At 43.5% G+C, this 19,227-nt stretch overlaps 2 protein-coding genes across 4 annotated transcripts; both read left to right on the top strand.

Annotated features, from left to right (window-relative positions):
* Nucleotides 1-2,957: 2,957 nt before the first annotated feature.
* On the top strand, nucleotides 2,958-5,618 carry SRGN (serglycin). The gene is made up of 3 exons (XM_008497691.2): nucleotides 2,958-3,108; nucleotides 4,931-5,078; nucleotides 5,259-5,618. Exons 1-3 carry the CDS (start codon nucleotides 3,018-3,020, stop codon nucleotides 5,470-5,472), a joined length of 453 nt encoding a protein of 150 aa, XP_008495913.1. The 5' UTR covers nucleotides 2,958-3,017; the 3' UTR covers nucleotides 5,473-5,618.
* A 482-nt stretch (nucleotides 5,619-6,100) lies between these two features.
* On the top strand, nucleotides 6,101-19,056 carry VPS26A (VPS26, retromer complex component A). Of its 3 annotated transcripts, none has more exons than XM_030453349.1 (9): nucleotides 6,101-6,200; nucleotides 9,065-9,214; nucleotides 10,900-10,975; nucleotides 13,323-13,479; nucleotides 13,932-14,096; nucleotides 14,546-14,652; nucleotides 15,712-15,780; nucleotides 16,301-16,443; nucleotides 17,346-19,056. In XM_030453349.1, the coding sequence occupies exons 1-9, from the start codon at nucleotides 6,198-6,200 to the stop codon at nucleotides 17,457-17,459; spliced, it is 984 nt and encodes a 327-aa protein (XP_030309209.1). In that variant the 5' UTR covers nucleotides 6,101-6,197; the 3' UTR covers nucleotides 17,460-19,056. The 3 variants fall into 3 exon arrangements, with proteins under 3 accessions (XP_030309209.1, XP_030309211.1, XP_030309210.1); XM_030453350.1 differs by lacking the exon at nucleotides 6,101-6,200 and adding an exon at nucleotides 6,763-7,000; XM_030453351.1 differs by lacking the exons at nucleotides 6,101-6,200; nucleotides 9,065-9,214; nucleotides 10,900-10,975 and adding an exon at nucleotides 6,453-6,497.
* The last annotated feature ends 171 nt before the right edge of the window (nucleotides 19,057-19,227 follow it).

A 19,227-nucleotide genomic window follows, 5' to 3' on the forward strand; every position in this document is an offset into this window, starting at 1 on the left:
GCATGTGCCACAATGCTCTGAGTGCATGGGAGGACACTGTTCAGGTGCTGAGCTCAGATGTGGCCCAGGTTAAGAATCTATCTTTACTCAGGGCTGGATTTAGTGGCCCCCTCACATTGACCCAAACCTACCTTCCTGGGATGCTAGCTCTTTGCTCTTCTGAGGCATGGCATGGTTTTGGTCCTCAGTCCCCAGAGGTTGGTTGGTCAAACATGATCTAGTGACAGAAAACATCCTAAAATCTGAGAGGCAGTCTGGGTTGCCTGCTTGGGGCAAGCTTGCTGCTGGAGGGGGCCAGGGTGACTTCAGCATGTTTAACAGGGTAGCTCATGGGTTATCTCAGAGACAGAATAATGTACTCAGGACCCCTTGGATGCCTGGGTCAAATGAATCTCATTCCACCTCAGCAGCACGTGTTGAGGAAGAAATCTGTTCTGCCCTCCTGAAGGACAACATAAGGAAAGAACTGCTTTTCCTTTCCCTTTGCTCACTGTCCAACCTCAGTTGCCATCATTCTCCCTTTCTCCCCTTTCCCAGCTCTGCTCAGCTCAGCTGCTCTGCTGGGGAGCAGTGTGAGGGGTGAAGGGGTCAGCCTGGGCTCCCTCTCCCACAGTGCCAGGATCAAGCTTCCATGGGCCAAGGCAGGGGAAAACCATATTCCTGAAAGCAGTGACCCCACAGCAGTTAAGATTTTATCTAATTTCTGAGCAGTTACAAATAAGAAACTTCCTTATCAGTACCCCATGTCTGGATGGGTATCATCTCACACACATGCCTCACTGATAAGCACCAAGACTGTGGGTGCCTGTGCCCCCACAGGAGCCCATCCACCCAGCTGGATCCCTGTCAGAAACACAGGCTGCAAAGCAAACCTGGGCAAGAAAAAGCAGCAGAGAGCAGCTCGATGCAGCTATGTTGGGCTGCTCCTCTGGACTGCTGCACTGGAGTTCCAGCAGCATTTATTTGGGCAAAAGCACGGCAGGGAACTGGCTGAAATACCTCCTGTGCTGAGCTCTGGGATACTGAAACAGGCCGACTGGGGAGACTTTTTTTTTTACCCTATGTCCTCTGCCTTTGACAGCAGGATGGCTGTCATCATACTAGGCACCTCCTGTGATGTGATCTCCCTTCAGTGATGTTACTATATTACTTGTTAATCCTGAAGCCAACTAGGAACTAAACCAGCCCTGACAGTTACAACTAAGGTGCCGTTCATCACTTTAGATTTTGAAGTGTTGATGATAGCTCAGGGACAACTCCTTGATTTTTTCAGGCATATAATGGTTGAAGGGGTTGGACACACAGTGCTGAGGCAGCCTGCTCCCTCTGCCTGCCCCTTGCTCCCTGAATTAATACCTCAGAAAAATGCAAAGCTCTTAATCTGCTTTGCATGTGATTTGAAAATTATGGCAGTGCTTTAGTGTGGTACGTTACAACTACGTAAGAATTTTTCACTCTCAAAAACCTGCTTGTTTATTTGCTTCCTTTTAAAGGCTTATTCTGTAGACACAAGATCTATGCAAGAGCAGTATTATCCTGTGAATTTTCCTTGCAATTTCTGAGAGGTGGATTTGAGGTAGGGCTGCTTCTGAAGCCTTCAGTGGGTGGTGAGTGCCTCCCCATACATGTCCATCTGCCTTCCTACTGATGCTGAGCACCCCCTTAGAAAAAGGAAAGAGTTGATGCTAAAAATACAAAGTAGAAAAGAAACTGGTAGAAATAACCACTGCACATGAGTCCTTCTGTGGCTGCTTGGTTTGACTCTCTCATTTTTTCTGTGCTGGAAACCCCCCCCCCCACGTGTGGTGGTTCACAATAAATTACATCAGTCCTGAATGCTCAGCCCCTCAGCCTGGCAGTGAATCCCAGCCTGGACAGGGCAGCTGCTGGCAGGGCCTCCACCATCACTTGTGGGGTTTTGGTGGAACAATGTGCCCAGGAGAAAGCCACTGCTCAGCCCAAGCCCCTGACGGGGGCCCCTGTGGACTTTCCACCTTGTAAATATAGATTTACCACAGACAACTTAACACTATCAGCTGCAGCATCGTTGAAGGTGCTGGCCACATGTCAGGCCCACACATCAGCACCCCAGGTAATCCAGCAGCTAATGGTAACTTAGGTAACCTTGTTGTATGTAATTTATTATTAAGTGAACTCAAGCCTGGTTTAATACCCACTAAAAGGCAAACAAAAGGTATAGACTACCTGAAAGGCAGCTTCCAAAAAACTATAGAAAGGCTTACATGGCTTTTCCAGCTGGGCTCCTTGCAGATCCACATGCTGTCCAAACCCTATGCCATGCTCTCTAGGAAGCTGGCTGCCCCAGGCTGAGCAAATCTGTTGTACCCATTGAGAAAGGAGAGAGTAAGTTTCTACCAGGACCTACTTTCTACATTTTTTCCACTTCTACTGTGAATATCTAAGATCCTGCTTTCAACTAAAAAAAAAAAAATAATTCTGAGATAATTTACTTTTGTGGAAAAAGATTATTTCCCAGTCAACACTGACTGCAAACAGGTGGCTCCTAACCTCCTCAGTGGATTGACACAGGCTTGAGACAGGGAACATTCCTGCCTGTGCCAATGCAAAAACCCAGATGGCTGAAAGATGGGGGTCAGGGAATGTTGCTTTTCCTCTCCAGAGGGGAAAGCAAATGCCTGAGCATCAGGCAGGCACTGAGAGGGATGCCCCTTTGTGCAAGAAGCTGCCAGTAGCACACACCTTCAGTCGAGCTGGTTGGTCCCAGGTTTGCTTTTTTCCTCTGGCAAAACCAGAGACGAAGGCAGTGGGGATTTTTTGGGTTTTTTTTTTTTTTTTTTTTTTTTGGAGTGATGAAGGTTGGGAGGCCAGAGTGCTGGGCTTTTCTGTAGATGTCTCATTCCCCTCAATCAGGAAGCGGTGACGCAGGTTCTGGGTTGGGTTTGAGGTTTTGGAAACCTTTTCTAAAAGTTGATCTCCTGGCCCCATCGTATTCCTGGAGCGTGAGGCCGCGGCGAGGGCTGCTGGTGAGCGGGCAGATGCCAGCCAGAATGCAGCTCCTTATCAGATGTAACGGGAGGATTTTCCTGGCTGTTTGTTTAATCCTCTTTGTGGGATACACAGCACAAGGTAAATTGGGGTGGTTGTTCTCTCTGTAATCCTCTTTCTGGGATATGCTGTGTAGGCCAAACAGGCAGCCTCAAAATTTTTCTAACTAACCTTCTTCTAGGGGTAATGAGATCTACTAAGAAAACCTGTTTTGATAACATTTGGTTTTCTGGAGGGGGAGTGGAAAAAAAAGGTGGTTTTTTTGCTAGTAGAGAGTTTTTGCATCTCTTTCCCAGACCTGATGAGAAAAAGACTTCGGAAAATAAATTGCTGTATATGGGTATACTTTCAATCCATGCTTTTCAGTATACATTTTTTAGCTGGCCCTTTTATCGTGGTCTGGTTACATACTGTTACCCAGCTATGTAGTTACAGAGCACGAAACAGCTCCCATGTCACAACTACCATGGTCTGCTTTCTTGGCAGGACAGGAAAAGAAATTAGCTGTAAGTGTGAGGACATTAAACGGCTTATTTGGTACAATGTTGCAACATTCAGCACTGAAACAACCGAAAGGAAATGTTGATTCATTATGACTTGTACCTTGTAGATGTGTTGGCTCCAAATGAGAAGAGTGTTTCAAGCATGTGAAGTGTAATTCTGTCCCCAGACCAAGGCTGTGATAGCAAGAGGCTTTCATTATGCATCTACCATTTGGAGGCTGATCTTTGAGATTCTGACATGCCTTTTCTATGTCATCTGTTTGCAAATTATTCATATGCAGTTGTTTATTTTGTGCCACTTATTTATTAAAAACCATCTTAATAATATGCTAAGAGAGGAAAATATGTATGAAAAGGAATATGTTGCAAAAGAAGTAAGAAATGATACTCGTGAGATTTTTTTTCTGTTATGGAAGAGTGTAGGAGGTAGCTGAGAATCATCTAGTACATTACAGAAATATATAGGGCAATAGAGAAGTGTAATTACAGAAAGATATTCCCAAGAAACTGAGGAAAGAAAAAAAAGTGCTAAAAGGGAGCAAATGCACCAGGAGGCATCAGAACAAATTAATTACATCAGACCAAGATGAACGATGAGATGCTGCTGTTTTTATCTAGTTTGTAATTGTTATTTTCTCCTTTTGGTACATTTTGAAGACCTGCCTTTCAGCAACAGCCCTGAGCCTGCACCAGGGTGGCACCAGAATCCAAACTGTGACTTTACATAACCCTGAGCTGTGTCTGGCAGACATCTGAACCACCTCTCCTCCAGCAATGTGCTCTGAGAGCCTGTGCAATCCTCAAACCGGCTCCCACAGCAGGCAGCTCTAGGCACACATTAAGTTTCCAGCCTCCCCACCAAAAGTCATCTCACTGAACTTAAAGGGGCTGAGCTGAGCACACGAAGCCCAAGCAGAGTTGGCTCTGACCCTCGTGGGACCCAACAAAGAAAGAGAAGGTGCAGGAGCCAGCTCTCTGCTGGAGTAGCTTGTCTGCAGGAGATTTTTACATACCTCTACCAGCTTCAATGAGAGCTGCAGGTGGCTGAGCCCATGAATCCCTGTGGATGGGCCATGCTCTGAGCTGGGGACAAGCCCTGCTGTGACATCAGTGTGAGGCACTGGTTTCCCATGGAGTTTCAGTTTCTAATTCCCATGGACTTCCTGGTGCCACGTGTGAGATGCATGATCCAATGCCTCTGATAGCAAATATGTCACTTAGTGTATCAGTAGCCACTTTAAAAAAAGCATTTGGGGTTTAGTTTTTTGCAGTTGGGCAGTCAGGGCCACACAAATTACTTTCTCCCATTCATTTAAGCTTTACTAGGTGCTCATAAAGTTAATTGGTTCTTATTAAAAACGTCCTGGCCCTGGTGAATAACACATGGATGATCTGATCAGGTGCTCCGGTGCAGAAGGCGCGGTACAAGAGAGTGAGGTGCCGACCTGATGCCTGGTCTGCTAACTGCATTGAAGAGAAGGGGCCCTGGTTTTATATGCCCACCGGTGGAGCCAACAGGATTCTTCCTCCCATGGCAGACCCATCCCTGTAAGTCCATGTGCTGTACACTTGTCATTAATGCTGACACCCAAAGATGTCCGGTCTTCCAGTTTTTTCCTGTCACAGCTTGGCTCACCCATGGGACCATGAGGCTTTGATGTGTTTACTTAGAACTTTATAAGCAACATAATAAATCTGCAATCAACTAGCTGCCACTCTGCATTTCAGGATGAAGCGATACCAGGAGCTGAGTGACACGTTCCCACTCTCGGATGAAGAGTCCGGCTCTGGGTCCAACGCCATGGCGGAAGCAGAGCCAGCCTCTGGGTCAGGCCTTGGCGATGGCTTCAGCTTCTCCAAGGAAAACCTGCCTGCCGTCCTAGCAGGCCTGCAAGGTGGTGAGCTGAAGCAGAAGCTAACAGAGGAGGATTTGTTCCTGTAGGTCTGGAAACGTTGGTGTCCTGGCGATGGGGGTGATGGGGCTGATGGGGAGGATGGCGGCCTGCCTCGCTCCTTCCCAGTGCCTGACCTCGTGTGATGGCCACAACGGGGTTTTAAACCAAGTACAAATCAATAAAAGCTTTGCCTTACGGCTTTTATTGCTTTGAAAATTGTAATTCATTCTCAGCTCACTCATGCCTTTGGCGGGCGGGGACAGCCATTCCTGTCAGAGGAAAAGGGGTTGGGGGGGGCTCAGCCTCGTCTGCGTGGCTGTCACCGTGCTCAAGGGGTATTAGATGAAAAAGTCTGATACGGTGGGAGTTCCCCGCGCTGTCACAAAACTCAGCTCGTCACTCAAAAGCCACCCGAAACTGCCTCGTCTTGTCCGAAAGGGCCCAGAAAACGCCACAACCTCCCGGGGGGGGGGGGACCCGACCGCAGCTTCCTCACAGCGCCCCCCGCACTGCCTCCTCCTCACCGATAGGCGGCGCCCCCCGCCCCGCCGAGCCCCGTCCCGCCCAGCCCCGCGCATGCGCCATCCGCACCACCCCAGCCCAGCCCCGGGGCGGGCACGGAGCGGGCGGCGGTGGCGGGAAAGCGGAAGGGGGGGGGCGCGGTCACGTGCGGCGGGGGGGCGGGGCACGGTGAGCGGTGAGGTCACATGACAGAGGCGCGGGCCGGGGCGGCTGGGGCTGGTGGCGCGCGGGCGGCGGAGGGGCACGCACCATGGTGAGTGCGGGGGGGCGGCGGTCACAGCCACCGGGCCGGGACCCGACCCAACATCGCGTCCCCGCCACCCGGTATCTCCTCCCCGCTATCCCGTCCCGGTCACCCGGTATCCCGTCCCCGCCAACCGCCGCGCGCGTCCGTCCCCTCGCCCGCCGGCTGAGGCGGGGGCCTGGACCGGGCAGGGCGGTGCCGCGCCTCTCCCTCCCCACCTGTAGCTCCGGGCTGTGCGTGAGGAGAACCGCCCCGCCGGGCGCGGTTTGCTCTCCCCTCGCTCCCGGTTCGGCCGCGGAGCTCCCGGTAACGCCACCCCCCACTCTCCCTCTCCCCCCCCCGCCACAGTCCTGGCCGCCCCCTCCTCGGGCTACGTCACGCTGCCGCGCTGCTCCCCCGCCGCCCGCCTCCCCCCGAACGGCGGCCGGGCCTGGCGGCGTTCGCCATCGCCCCGCGGAGGGCGGGCTGGCCCGGGTGTGGGGGGCGGCCCGGGCCTGGGGAGGGCTGGGGGAACAGCGCTGGGGGAGGTGGGCGAAAAGCAAAGGTTTGAGGTGTTCTCAGTGTCACTTCTTGCGGAAGGCTCGGGGGGCTCTTCCGTGCGCACCGCTAATGGATTCAGTCGTGAAAGTTGGCTTCTGTTTTTCCTGCTCAGCTGCTGTCGGAGGGGTTTTGGGGGAAAAGTGCGTGCGGTAGTCCTGGAAACACCAGTGAGTTTCAGCAGAGCCACAAGGCAGCGTTTATCGTGACAGCGGCCGGTGGTGAGCCTGCGGGGCTGGGGAAGGAAGGAGCGGCCACTCTGTGCTTAGCAGGTTCGGCCTAGGCAGAGTGCTTGGTGTGCTGTCATGTAGAGATTTAAAAAAATATAAATCAGCTAGAGCAGTGCACCTCCCGTCTCAAGCATGCGGTTCCTTAACGTGTGTCTCTGTCTCTGTTGGACATGCGTAAGCTTTTTAGGGCTCCATGTGAAGCTGAGGCTGGGGTTTCTTCACTGTTCTATCAGCTGCTGAGAGCCCTACAAGTCCTTCAGTACAACTACAACACGGAACCAAATGCAGATTGATCAGTCCTGATACAGCCAATTCTTCAGCATCTTGTGTTTTGCATGAAATCAAGAACATAGTCTAGTGTTTGGCCAGCTTCTGAAAACCTTTGTTCTTGGTCTTCTTTTTCTTAAGCTGTAAAATGTACCCACATAATGGCTTAAAATACTGTTTATTTTATTTAGTTTCCCTACATCAGTATCTACAGTAGTTCCCCAGCAGTATCTTTGATAGAAACTAGAGGAGATACCAGCTGTTGATAGACTTAGTCCATATGTTCTTGTCCTCTCTGGATAAGATTGTGCTTAATCTCTAGAGGGTATGGTTAAAATACTTATATGCACTGTTCTGGCTGACTACTTTAAATGATGGAACAGGTTCATAATTTGGAAAGCACCATGAGACCACCTTGTTACTATGTTTGCTTTAAGATAGTGTGCTTCCTTGCTTGCTTAGGAGATGGGGAGGGCTTCACACCAGGTTTAGTGAAGTGCTGTCTGCTTTAGTACATCAAAGCAGATTAGTGCCTATTTCTTAGGAGAAAACGTGGGCTTTTGTATTAATCTTGCAGATTTCTCTATGCAGCCACTAAAGTGTTTTGCAGCTTTTTTTTTTGTGCCAAGAATGTTTGTGCGAGGTTGAAGGATGGTCTCAGTTTCTTCTGTTTGATGGTGGTCAAAAGTTAGTGCCTAGGGAATGCTGTTGGAAGGGGAGGGCAATGCTGGGTAAACTTTCAACATGGGCTCTCTCTGATAGCAGTGGTGTAGCTGGCAGCCTCTTGAACCTGCTGGTGTTCTCTTCCTTTTCTAAGGCAATGGTGGGACACAGGGAGAGGCAGCAAATAGAAGTACCTGTTCTCCACTGCCAGCCTAGGGGATGCTTTAGGCCTTGTGTTATATATGCTGTTGTTTCTTTTCACCCTCCTTTGCTGTTATTCCTCTTCTGATCATCCTCATTGCTGCTGTTTCTGCAGTGATTTCTAGTGGGTATAAAGCAATGTATAGGGGTTATTCAACTGGGCTTGTTCAGCCTGGAGGAGACTGTGAGCTGACCTTATGGCAGCCTTCCAGTATCTTAAGGGGGCCTACAAGAAAGCTGGGGCAGGGTTTTTTACACGGGTGTGTAGAAAGAGGACAAGGAGAAATAATTTCAAACTTGAAGAGGGAAGATTTAAGTTAGACATTAGAAAGAAATTCTTCGGTGGAGGGCGATGAGACAGTGGAGCAGGTTGCCCAAGGCAGCTGTGGCCTGGAAGTGTTCAAAGCCAGGCTGGATGGTGCCTTGAGCAACCTGGTGTGGTGGAAGCTGTCCCTGCCCATGCAGGGGAGTTGGAACTAGATGATCTTTAAGATCCCTTCCAACCCAAGCCATTCTATGATTCTGTAAGATTTTTTTACCATAATACCTGACATTCTTAACCAGATGGAATAAATTTATTAAAAAGATTTTAAGTGTGGTTTAAAAATTATATTTTTAAAGTTCAGTCAGTGATTAGAAACTTTGCAGTGACAGAAACCGAAGTTGTGTTTGCAACAGTAATGATTTGACTATTTGTATTTTAGGGTCCTAGTACTAATGGAAATTATGCTGCGTTCTTTTTTATAAACATTTTTTTAAGAGCTGTCACTGCTTGTTACTGACCTTATTTCAGTTACTTGCTGGATAACAACTGTCTTTTGTCACTACTGTTTCTTGAGTCTCTAATAAATAATGGCTTTGCAACTTCATGGGAGCACAGATGTTTTCCCTTTATAAAGTATATCTGCAAGTAAATACCACATTTAAAATGGATTGTCCACTGTGTAGTAAAGTACCTAATTCTTGTTATCCCAGAGTTTTCTTGGAGGCCTTTTTGTTCCTGCTTACGAGATTGATGTTGTTCTTAATGATGCTGAAACACGGAAAACAGCAGAAATCAAAACAGAAGATGGTAAAGTAGAAAAGCATTTTCTCTTCTACGATGGAGAATCTGTTTCAGGAAAGGTAATTTTTTTTAAGTGACTGTCAATTACTAATTCTGGCATACAGATGGATTTGGGAAATTTAATGAAAAACTGATATAAAAAATGGGTACAATTTCAGCTTGTGATATTACTCAAAGATGAAACTGTTTTCCTCTATGTCATCTTTTTAACACTTTTTAAGAGTTGTCCTAGATGTCATCAATCAGGCAACTGATAAAATAGGACTTCTGAACAGTAGCTGTTTTTGCTTCTGGTCACCTTGTATTTATGAATCACCTTTTTGTAAAACTGTGTGCAATCCAGTCATTGCTTCTGAGAAGAAGGCTATTCCAAACTGGATCCCCCTGCTTCCCCTTCAACTCCAAAATCCACAGTCTGAGAAGGTGTAACAGTAATTTTTGGCTGGTGCATCCAACCTGCTTTGCATACCCTGAAGCCAAGCCTTGTGTTTCATGGCCTGAAGTGGTTTCTGGAATTGCATCAGAGGAGTAGTGAATTAAGTTCAGCTGGCTGTGGGCTCAACAAGAGTTTTTCTTGTCGGAGAAAAAATGAAATTGAGCTTGCCAAACGGATTCCTCTACTTTCAGTATTGCACCTAGGAACTCCTTGCCATCATTTTGGTTTAACTGGAGCCATTCTCATTCACTGAATATATCTATATGGTTTGCATTTCCTTCAAGAAACATGAGGCAGGTTTTGGTTTCTGAGATTGACTTCTAAATACCTACTGTGATCTTGACCAACCTGTTGTCATTGGTTGACAGATATTGTCATATCTTAAGATATCTTTCCATGCTAAGACCTTTCTTCTCCATGAAGAAAGGAGAGGAAGATCCTTTCATGGACGTGAAACTCTGACAAGATGGGCCTCAAACTTAGGAAACTGAGAGAACTAGCCTTGAAATGTACATTGGTCTGGGCACTTCTTGCTTGAATCAGCTATGGCTGAAGGGGTGCCTGATGGGTTTTGGCTAATAAAAGCCAGGTGGGATGACAAGGTTTGGAAGACCAGTAATTTACTGGGCAGCTTCCTCCTACCTCTCTCCTCTTTCTTTTCTCCACAGAGATTCAACTGGTTTACTTCCTACTCAGTTATCAACTATGCACTTTATTTTAATGTACAGGAATTTCTCTGGTCATGTGACCTCATAAGGAAATGTTATATACTTTCCTTAGAAAGTAACCTTATAGAACCTTCTTGTGAGGCAAAGTCTGATAGAATCAAATACATAAATGCCAATCTTGATAGTAGGTTTTATTATCTGTTATTTTTCATTGACTTCTTCAACACCAATACTTAACTGGCTGCTGAGGAAAGGACTTCAGTTCACTTGACTTGAAAGGAATGCGTTTCATGAGCATTCCTGTTTCCAAATGTGACTGACAGATGATGATTGAAGTTCTCTGCCTTCCAAGATGGCAAATGGGGTCAAGACTGGTTTATATGAACTCTACTGAAGTTGGATTCTTAATTTTAAGACTTGAAAGTTTCAAGCTTATTTGTTAAATTCAGTTTTGTGGATGAGTAGATTTTTCTTAAATGCTTTTATGGCCCCTGGTAATGCTTAATTTCATAATCAGCTGTTTGATTTGGTTGCCTTCAGGCTTTTCATAGGTGTGTAATTATGTTCTTTCTACTAAGATCATGTATTGAAGTGAATGTGTAGAAAAGTTTTAACTGGTGTGGTTTTTTTGCCTTGGTAGGTTAATGTCTCCTTTAAGCAGCCTGGGAAGAGACTAGAACACCAAGGAATTAGAATTGAATTTGTGGGACAAATTGGTGAGTTTTGAAGCTATAGAAGGTGTTAGGTGTGTGTGGTTTATGGAACTTGGAACTTGTGACTGTCAGCAGTTTGGCTTAAACATTGCAGACTGATCAGGTTAGTGAATGGCAAGTGCCAAAGGAAGTTTACATCCTACTCATCCTGCTTAGTATTAATTTGTGCTAGTCAGAAAATTACTGGGAGTAAGATATGTAGAGAACTGGGATGGTGAGTATTCTGTCTTGGACTAATTAAGAGTTTGATAAAGAACCACTAGAGATTTCCAAACACTAAACTTGTGACCATAGTACACATGTTTTTTGCTTCATGTTATTTCTCACTATTAATTTTTATCTTAAACACCATCTTTCCTCTGACTATGAATGATGAATGACCCTGATGTAAAAGGCAAAATTGAAGCACTTGATTTTCTTTCTGCTTCTGCCTTGTTTTTCCTGTCTTTAAGGTTTCAGGCCAAAATATCCAATGTACCTTTTGTGCCAGACTTTGAAATTCTTGTCTTTAATTCTGGTACTAAAAAAGAATCACAATAAAAGAATGATGGGGCAGTCTATAGGAAAATGCTTCTAAAGTAGTTCTTCTGGTTGGTTTTCTAAAACATAGTTTTATACTGTTAAAATAATATTGAAGCTTCAGAGGATCTCTGTGCACTTCAGCAAGACGATGTAGTATTGATGTAAAAGTCATTTTTCTTATAACTGTATCTTGGTCTGGTTAGATTTGAACTATTAAAAAATTGATTATGTTTAACTTTCTACCTTTCAAAGTAATGTCTACACCCTTAGGCTGATGCTAAAATTTCTTCCATCTGTTAGAGGACTGTTAGCATTATTTGCTCATACATTTACATTATCAGCTCATACAATTGACTTTGGAATTTCAAGAAAATTTTATTTCTGATCATTCAGAAATAAATGATCATTCTGATCATTCTGATCATTAAGTCTGAACTGCTACGTAGCAGCTATGACTGAGTTCTGATACTGCTGCTTTATGCTTTGGGGTTTTGATCAGTGGGACTGTAAAACTCTATTTTTAAAGCAGCAGTGTGATGGGAAATAAAGATATAGAGGTAGAGAAACAACAGAGCTCATGTATGTCAGCTTCGTTTAGTTTGTTGTCCTCTGGAGCTGTACTGAATGTTCTTCACCTACTCTGCATATATTTTATTCTCTGACTTCAGTTTGGTGTAGTGTTTCTTGTACATTCTGTTGTGCTACCATTTAGAAATCCCCAGAGTTATGCAGGAGTGGTTTAAGCTACTGTTTCTTGTGCTTTTTTTGTGTCCTTTCAAGTTTTAATGTAGTAATACAAAAAGCAACCCAATAATGTGATCTGTCTCTGTGCCACTTGGGGACTAGCTCCAGTTGCAGGTCAAAGACACATTTTAAATCAGCTCTTCAAAGTACAGGGTTTTTTTGACTGGCACTAAAAGCATTGAGTATAAAAAATGAAATAAACTTTGTATTATATAAATGCTTGTCATAGCAAATGAAGTACACCTTAGGTACTTTGTAGTCATGTTAGAAATAGGCAGTTACTGGTTAGTGTCAGTTTCTACCAAATTGGCAATGATAAACTGTGGAGTTGGTGTGTTTAGTTCAGTGTCTCTTCTGAAAACATCCCTCACTGTAAAACAAACTACCACTAATGTTCTTGGCTGGTATTTTAAGTTGTGAATTGTAAAGAAGGTTGTTTTTATATGGTAAAGTGTTTGGATTTTTAATGGGACTTAGTTTTTTCTAACTTTCTCAGTTTTTATCTTGGTGAGGGTTGCATGACATCAGTGTAGGGATGAATAATAATGACACTGTTCTGGGAAGAGGAGATGCTGTTACTGTGAAACTGCTTATTTATTAAGATCTTGTTTCCAAATGACTTAGACTGGTGCTCATAAGCCATTTGATTGTAGAGCAGTAGTTATAATAAACCATTTGATAGGTGGTGGTAATCTCTGGGAGACCAGCTGGGATCATTGGTCTGTCCTAAATGAGCCAGTCTTGATGTTGGTTAGATTTTGTCCTGCTAATTACAGAGAATAGTTCTGATTCTTATTAAAGGTCCTTATTAAACTGTCATTAAAAAAAAATAAAATGCCATGCTAGTGAAGCAAGTATGTGTTCTGTTCATTTCAGCTGGCTCTTTAGGAATGCTTACTATAGGTTGCTGAAGCTGAAAATAAATTTGAAACTAAATAATACATTTGGTCAAATATGTGTAATGTAAGTCAGATTAGTTGCTTCTGTTGTCTTCTTCCACATGCTTCTGTCACAGTTAGACACAGTTTTATTTGCTAAAAATATATGCTGAAACATGTTTTTATTCTAACTTCTTCAACTTCAGAACTCTTCAATGACAAAAGCAATACCCACGAATTTGTAAACTTAGTGAAAGAACTGGCTTTACCTGGAGAACTGACCCAAAACAGAAGCTATGACTTTGAATTCATGCAAGTTGAGAAGCCATATGAATCCTACATGGGTGCCAATGTCAGACTGAGGTTTGTAGCTGTTAAGCCTTGCCTCCTGTCCTCATTTGCAGCAACTTGATAATATAGCAGTTATTCTGCTCCCTCTTCCCCTTTCCTCCTTTGCATGTAACAGCCTGTAGCTAGTGTGCCTTGATTGGAATTGGTGAAGTCATTAATTGCTTGGTATTGTTTGTATAGATCAAAATTCTTTCAGTTCAATCAAGTGAAGACAGTCCCTGTATCTCCCTAAAGAAAAAAGCAAAAAAACCCCAAACAAACAAAAAACCCGATAAAGAACCTCAACAAAAACACAACCAGACATAACATCCCCACATTTCTACCTGTAAGCCTATTGTCTTCTGTTTTGGTGTTTTATTCATTTTTTAGTTATTCTTTCAAAGATTACTGGTACTTCAGATCATAAGGGCTTTCACTTGTGCAATTCTGAAAAATTACAACTAACTTGGTGGCTTTATTCCTAGGTATTTTCTAAAGGTGACAATAGTGAGACGGCTGACAGACTTAGTGAAAGAATATGATCTGATTGTTCACCAACTTGCTACCTACCCAGATGTCAACAACTCCATTAAAATGGAAGTAGGCATTGAAGACTGTCTTCATATAGAGTTTGAATACAATAAGTCAAAGTAAGTGTCTCTTGGAACAAAACACATTCAAGTAAATATCTCAGGATAAAAAGGTGGTGTATGTAATCTTTGAACAGCCTGGCACCTGGAGACTTAGAACGTAAAGCAACTTTCTCAGTGATTATTGTGTTGAGCTGGTTACTTAATAAGTACACAGTGGAGGTATATTTGTGTCTTTTGCCTTCAATACTAATAGGAAGGCCACTAGCAAATATTTAAAACTAGATTTCTGCATTTGTTTTTCAATAAAACTATAGTACTTCCTTTACTATTAACTGCAATGATGGAAAGGTGCTAATTGGACAAGTATGACTGAGGTTCTTGGCTCAGTTTGAAAGTAAGCTGTGAGTAATTAACAGTCAGTAAGGATAAATGTGTAATGTGTATTGAAGGAGGTGTAAGAGTTGTATTATTTATTTAATGTAAACCCCCATTCTGTTCTTTTGAAGGTATCACTTAAAGGATGTGATTGTTGGAAAAATTTATTTTCTCTTAGTGAGAATAAAAATTCAGCACATGGAGTTGCAGCTGATCAAAAAGGAGATAACTGGAATTGGTAAGAGAAATGAAGTTCAAAAGAGATGGCAACTTGTGTGCTGGTTGAGCCTTATGCAAACCTGGAGGGTGAAGTCAGTAGTTGCAGCTTTGGCTAAACTGATGCTCCATGTGCTGCTTTCTCACTGGTGTTTGACTACCATTTGCATTTTATGCTTTGGTGTTTGTACTTAATAGTCAATATTATCAGTCTGTAGCATTGTTCTGGCACTGGGACTGTTGGTCTAGCTTCACAAACATGAACCATTACAAATGGAACTTAGTCATAAATAGGCAGCAGTTTAATCAGCCATGGTTGATAGTGAACAAGAGAAAAGGTGAAAAATACATCTTGACCTCCCTGCCTCTGAAGAGCTCAGCGTGTAAAATGAACTTGGTAAAGATTAGTATGAATCTTCAGAGCTCTAGAAATGTGCCCTTTTCAGACAGCCTAAAAGCAATAGAGTGGAAATACCAGGAGGCTTTGAAGCAGAAACAGCTTGATTATTGCAGTTCAGGCTTTTATACCCTGAAACCAGGAAGACAGTGAAAGGCTGTGGCTCATGACTTCATTCCCCAGTGGCTGAAACCTTAGTGAGCTGCTTGTGTGGAGAAGGAGAAAGCCTCTATTGCAATAGAGGAAGGGCAAAAGACTATTGTTGGGTTTTGTGTCCATATTGGGTACCCTTGTTTCTTCATGGTAGGCTTTGGAGAAAGGTGGCTTCAGATTTCTTGTCTGATCATGGCCTAGCAATCAGTCACTAGCACTGCCTATCACAGAGAGCTGTTTCACCAGTCCTACCTTGCATTCCTCTCCCTTATTTAGAGCCTGCATATTCCTTTGAAGCACTGTGTAGTTTCTCTTCTTTGTTAGCATAGGGAGGAAAGAATAAGAAAAAGATGCTCTGCCTGGGAGATGGTTCTGCTTGCTTTACTTGTGTGTAATTTGTATGCAAGACAAAGGCAAAAAAAAGCAGTGTTGTGCAACTTAAATGCTGCAGAGTTGAAATTGCTGTGCTGAAGCTTTGTAAGTGTTTAAAACAGAAGTGCATGTTCTCACAGTGAAAACTTGTTTCACCAGGACCCAGTACCACAACAGAAACTGAAACCATTGCTAAGTATGAAATAATGGATGGTGCACCAGTTAAAGGTAAATAAGTGTGCTTGTTTTAAAGGGTAAGCTTTTCAAGTTAAAACTGTATTTAAAAAAAAATCTGGAGAAGAAATTACTTGTAGAAATTTTTCTTGGAGAAATCATACTTCTCATTAGGTTGATGATAGTGGATTTTCCTGTTTAAAGCAGACATTTTTATTGAATTGGCTCTTTTCACTTGGAAACCTAGTAATTCTTATTTACCGTTGGAAATTCTGTGGCTGATCCTTTTATCACTTTTGGTTCAAACCTGACTCTGGTGTAGACCAGCTCTGGAGAGTTTAAGGTAGTCATCCTTTTTTATTGTCTGGCTACCATGCTTCTGCTGAGAAGGCATTCTGGCTTTTGATTTCACACTTGCTTCTGCTCTGAGTTAAGTTTGTGATAGTGATTTTTGGGTTGTTTAACCAAGGATAGGGAAGAGACTGTGACTGGGGACCTGTCTTTTGCATGTCTTCTGAAGTTGTATTAATCATATCCAGTTGTAAGGAACTAATTGAAACTTTTTTCCTTGAAGGTGAATCAATTCCTATAAGACTGTTCCTAGCGGGCTATGACCCAAATCCAACAATGAGGGATGTGAACAAAAAATTTTCAGTGAGGTACTTCTTAAATCTAGTGCTTGTGGATGAAGAAGACAGACGATACTTCAAACAGCAGGTATAGTCTGCAGGAATCTTGATGCAGAATTATCAGGGCTTCCTTACATGATATTTTGAATGCTGAGCACATTAGGAGTCACCTGTACTTCATGTATGGCATAAGCATGTCTGCTGTTGGTTGTGTTGGAAGCTGTACAAAAAGGTGCTTGCACAAATGAGCCAAGGAGGGTGGTGGATATTATTTCAGCAAGGATAGGATGCTGGGTGCATTTATCATAGAATATAGAATGTGAGGCTGGAAGGGCTCTCAGGTTGGAACAGCTTTCATTGGGAATATCCAGACAAAACACTTTATGTGTAAAATGAATTACAGTTGTATTTGTTTGCTTGCTTGCTTAAGCTACTGCAGATAGGGTTCCCCTCCCAGCATTAACCCAGGTTCAAAATTGCAAAATAGTGTTAGGTGCTAGGTCTTTGACTGAAAATGTAGCAAAAGCTGTGGTCATGCTGAGGAATGGAATAGCAGGAGGGGTCACTGGGAAGAACTGATGTGGATTAGCCTTTTAAAGAATACACGAGGCAGTAGAATTAAACATGGAAAACAAAAGGTAACTAGAGCATACAGTGGCTGTGATGGGCTTTGGATTTTGAGAAAAGGAGAAAGAAAAACTTGAATCCTTTAGTACTGCCTAAGTTGAGAGTAAGATTGTTAGGGTAGAGGTGGCTGCTCAAGACTGATAAAGGTAGGTGTCCAGGCAGTAACTAAATCTGTAAACTTAATTGTGTTGTTGTCTTTCTGTTACTTTCTGTATGTACTGCACTGTTCTGTAAGTAAAGGGAATGTAGAGCTGCTTTTTTTTTTTTTCTTAGAAGTCTTTGCCTGTCAAGAACTTAAAATATTTTATGTTGCTGACTTAATGGTAAATAGTAGTTTCAAAACTTGTTTGCTTCCTCAAATAGGAAATAATTCTATGGAGAAAAGCTCCTGAGAAGCTGAGGAAACAACGAACAAACTTTCACCAGCGATTTGAATCTCCAGAATCACAAGCATCTGCTGAGCAGCCTGAAATGTAAACTGGTACAAGGTGAAAAACTTTGATGCTTCAGCAGGTTAAAGATGGCAGCAGCCTGTGGGAAAAGAAGGCCAAAATTCCCATTACAGCTGTCTTCCTTCATCTTACAGTGCTGCATTTACCATACTACTAAAGCGTTCTTCAGTTAAACATTCAAGTATGTATATACATTTAAAATAAAGTGCTTTCTCAAACACTGGAACTTTCTTAAGCTACTATTTTATACTGCACATTTACTTTATTTGATAATGTTATATGCACTTGGATATGCATAAACTTAATCTAGTTATTTCCATGCATGATAGGCTGGTATATTTGATTTTTGCTGATCACCTATACAGTGTAGACTAAAGCATTTTTCTCATGTTGTTTATTGCATGTTTCTTTCCAATGTTGCTTATTTGCATTTGTTTTGTTTTGAAACTACAGTAAGAGACAATTGACTAAATCACACTAAAAATCAAGGTTTGCAGTGAATTTGTCCCAAGGCTTCTAATTGTTATGTTAGACAGGATTTAACTGAAACTGCATGTTTGTGCTCTAGGACTGATAACTGTGCAGCCCCCAGTCACCAAGTTTAATAAGAAGCTTTGAATCTGTCAGTAGCAAAAAATGTTAGGAATCATCTTTGCCCTCCCTCCCCCGATTCTCTCTACCAGACTTCTCTAAGCCTTTTGTATGAGTAAGTCCTGACTTTTGGGGGTTTGTTGCCCAGTAATTAGTGGCTATAGAGTTGTTTGTGATTCCACCATCAGGTGGTGAGTGGGTAAAGCATTCTCTCTTATTGATAAACTAAATGCTATTAACTTTAATTATTTTGCAAATACATGAAACTGTGGGGTTCCTCCTGGCTTCACGCTTCCACTGTCCTCACAGTGTCTCCTCACTGTCCTGACAGGAGAGGCAAAATGTCCTCTCCCTGTGTTCCAGTCTGGCCCCGTTACGAGGGCAGACCAGCTTTTTGTGGTCTTCTGGGGAGGCATTTTGAAGCCAGGCAAACCTCTATACTGTGAGAAGCTTGTCTGGCACAGCAGATCATTTGTCTTAATCATCTCATACACATTCAATGTTTGAAGAAACAGCTTACAGGAGTTTGCCTTCATCTCCTCACAGCCCAGTGTGTAGCCGGGTACCAGCCCCTGGCTTGGGCACGGCGCAGAGCTGCTGTGTGAAGGCGACTTGTGCTGGTAGTTCCCTTGGCCCTTTAACCAGGACCTCTCTACTCTGGTGCAAGTGTCAATGCTAACCTTACTTTATGAGTAAGCAAATAATTGAATTACATTTCTGTAAGAACTGTTTTATTACTGTGGCACTTTGATAAAGCAAAGACTGTGTACTTTATGCTGGGACGCTTGTAACGTGGATCTTTGAATGAGAGCAAATTAACTCCCTCGTGTAAGTGCCTGTTCAGAAATTAAAATAAAATTAAAAGCCAAATATTTTCATGGTTACTTGCATGTTGTAATCTGGAAATTACTCGAAGAGATTTTGAGAACTTGATTGTATTTAACCAGCCTCAAACTGTGCAACCATGTGTGATCAAGGGGAAACGTACCAAGCTGCTATTTGAACTATTAAAACAGCTGTATTCTCACTAAGACTCGCCTCGGCTTTCTTGATTGGCTCCGCCTTTCCCAGCCTCCGGTATCTGGTAACTCCCTTCCCTTCCCTCAGCCCCGGACCGACGCCCGGTTCCGGTCCCGTGAGCCGCCCCGGGATGAAGGCGGGGCCGCGCATGCGCACCCATGGGACCGTCGCTGCGCTATGAC

This window comes from Calypte anna, chromosome 6, assembly GCF_003957555.1.
Source record: "Calypte anna isolate BGI_N300 chromosome 6, bCalAnn1_v1.p, whole genome shotgun sequence".
Taxonomy (NCBI): Eukaryota; Metazoa; Chordata; class Aves; order Apodiformes; family Trochilidae; genus Calypte; species Calypte anna.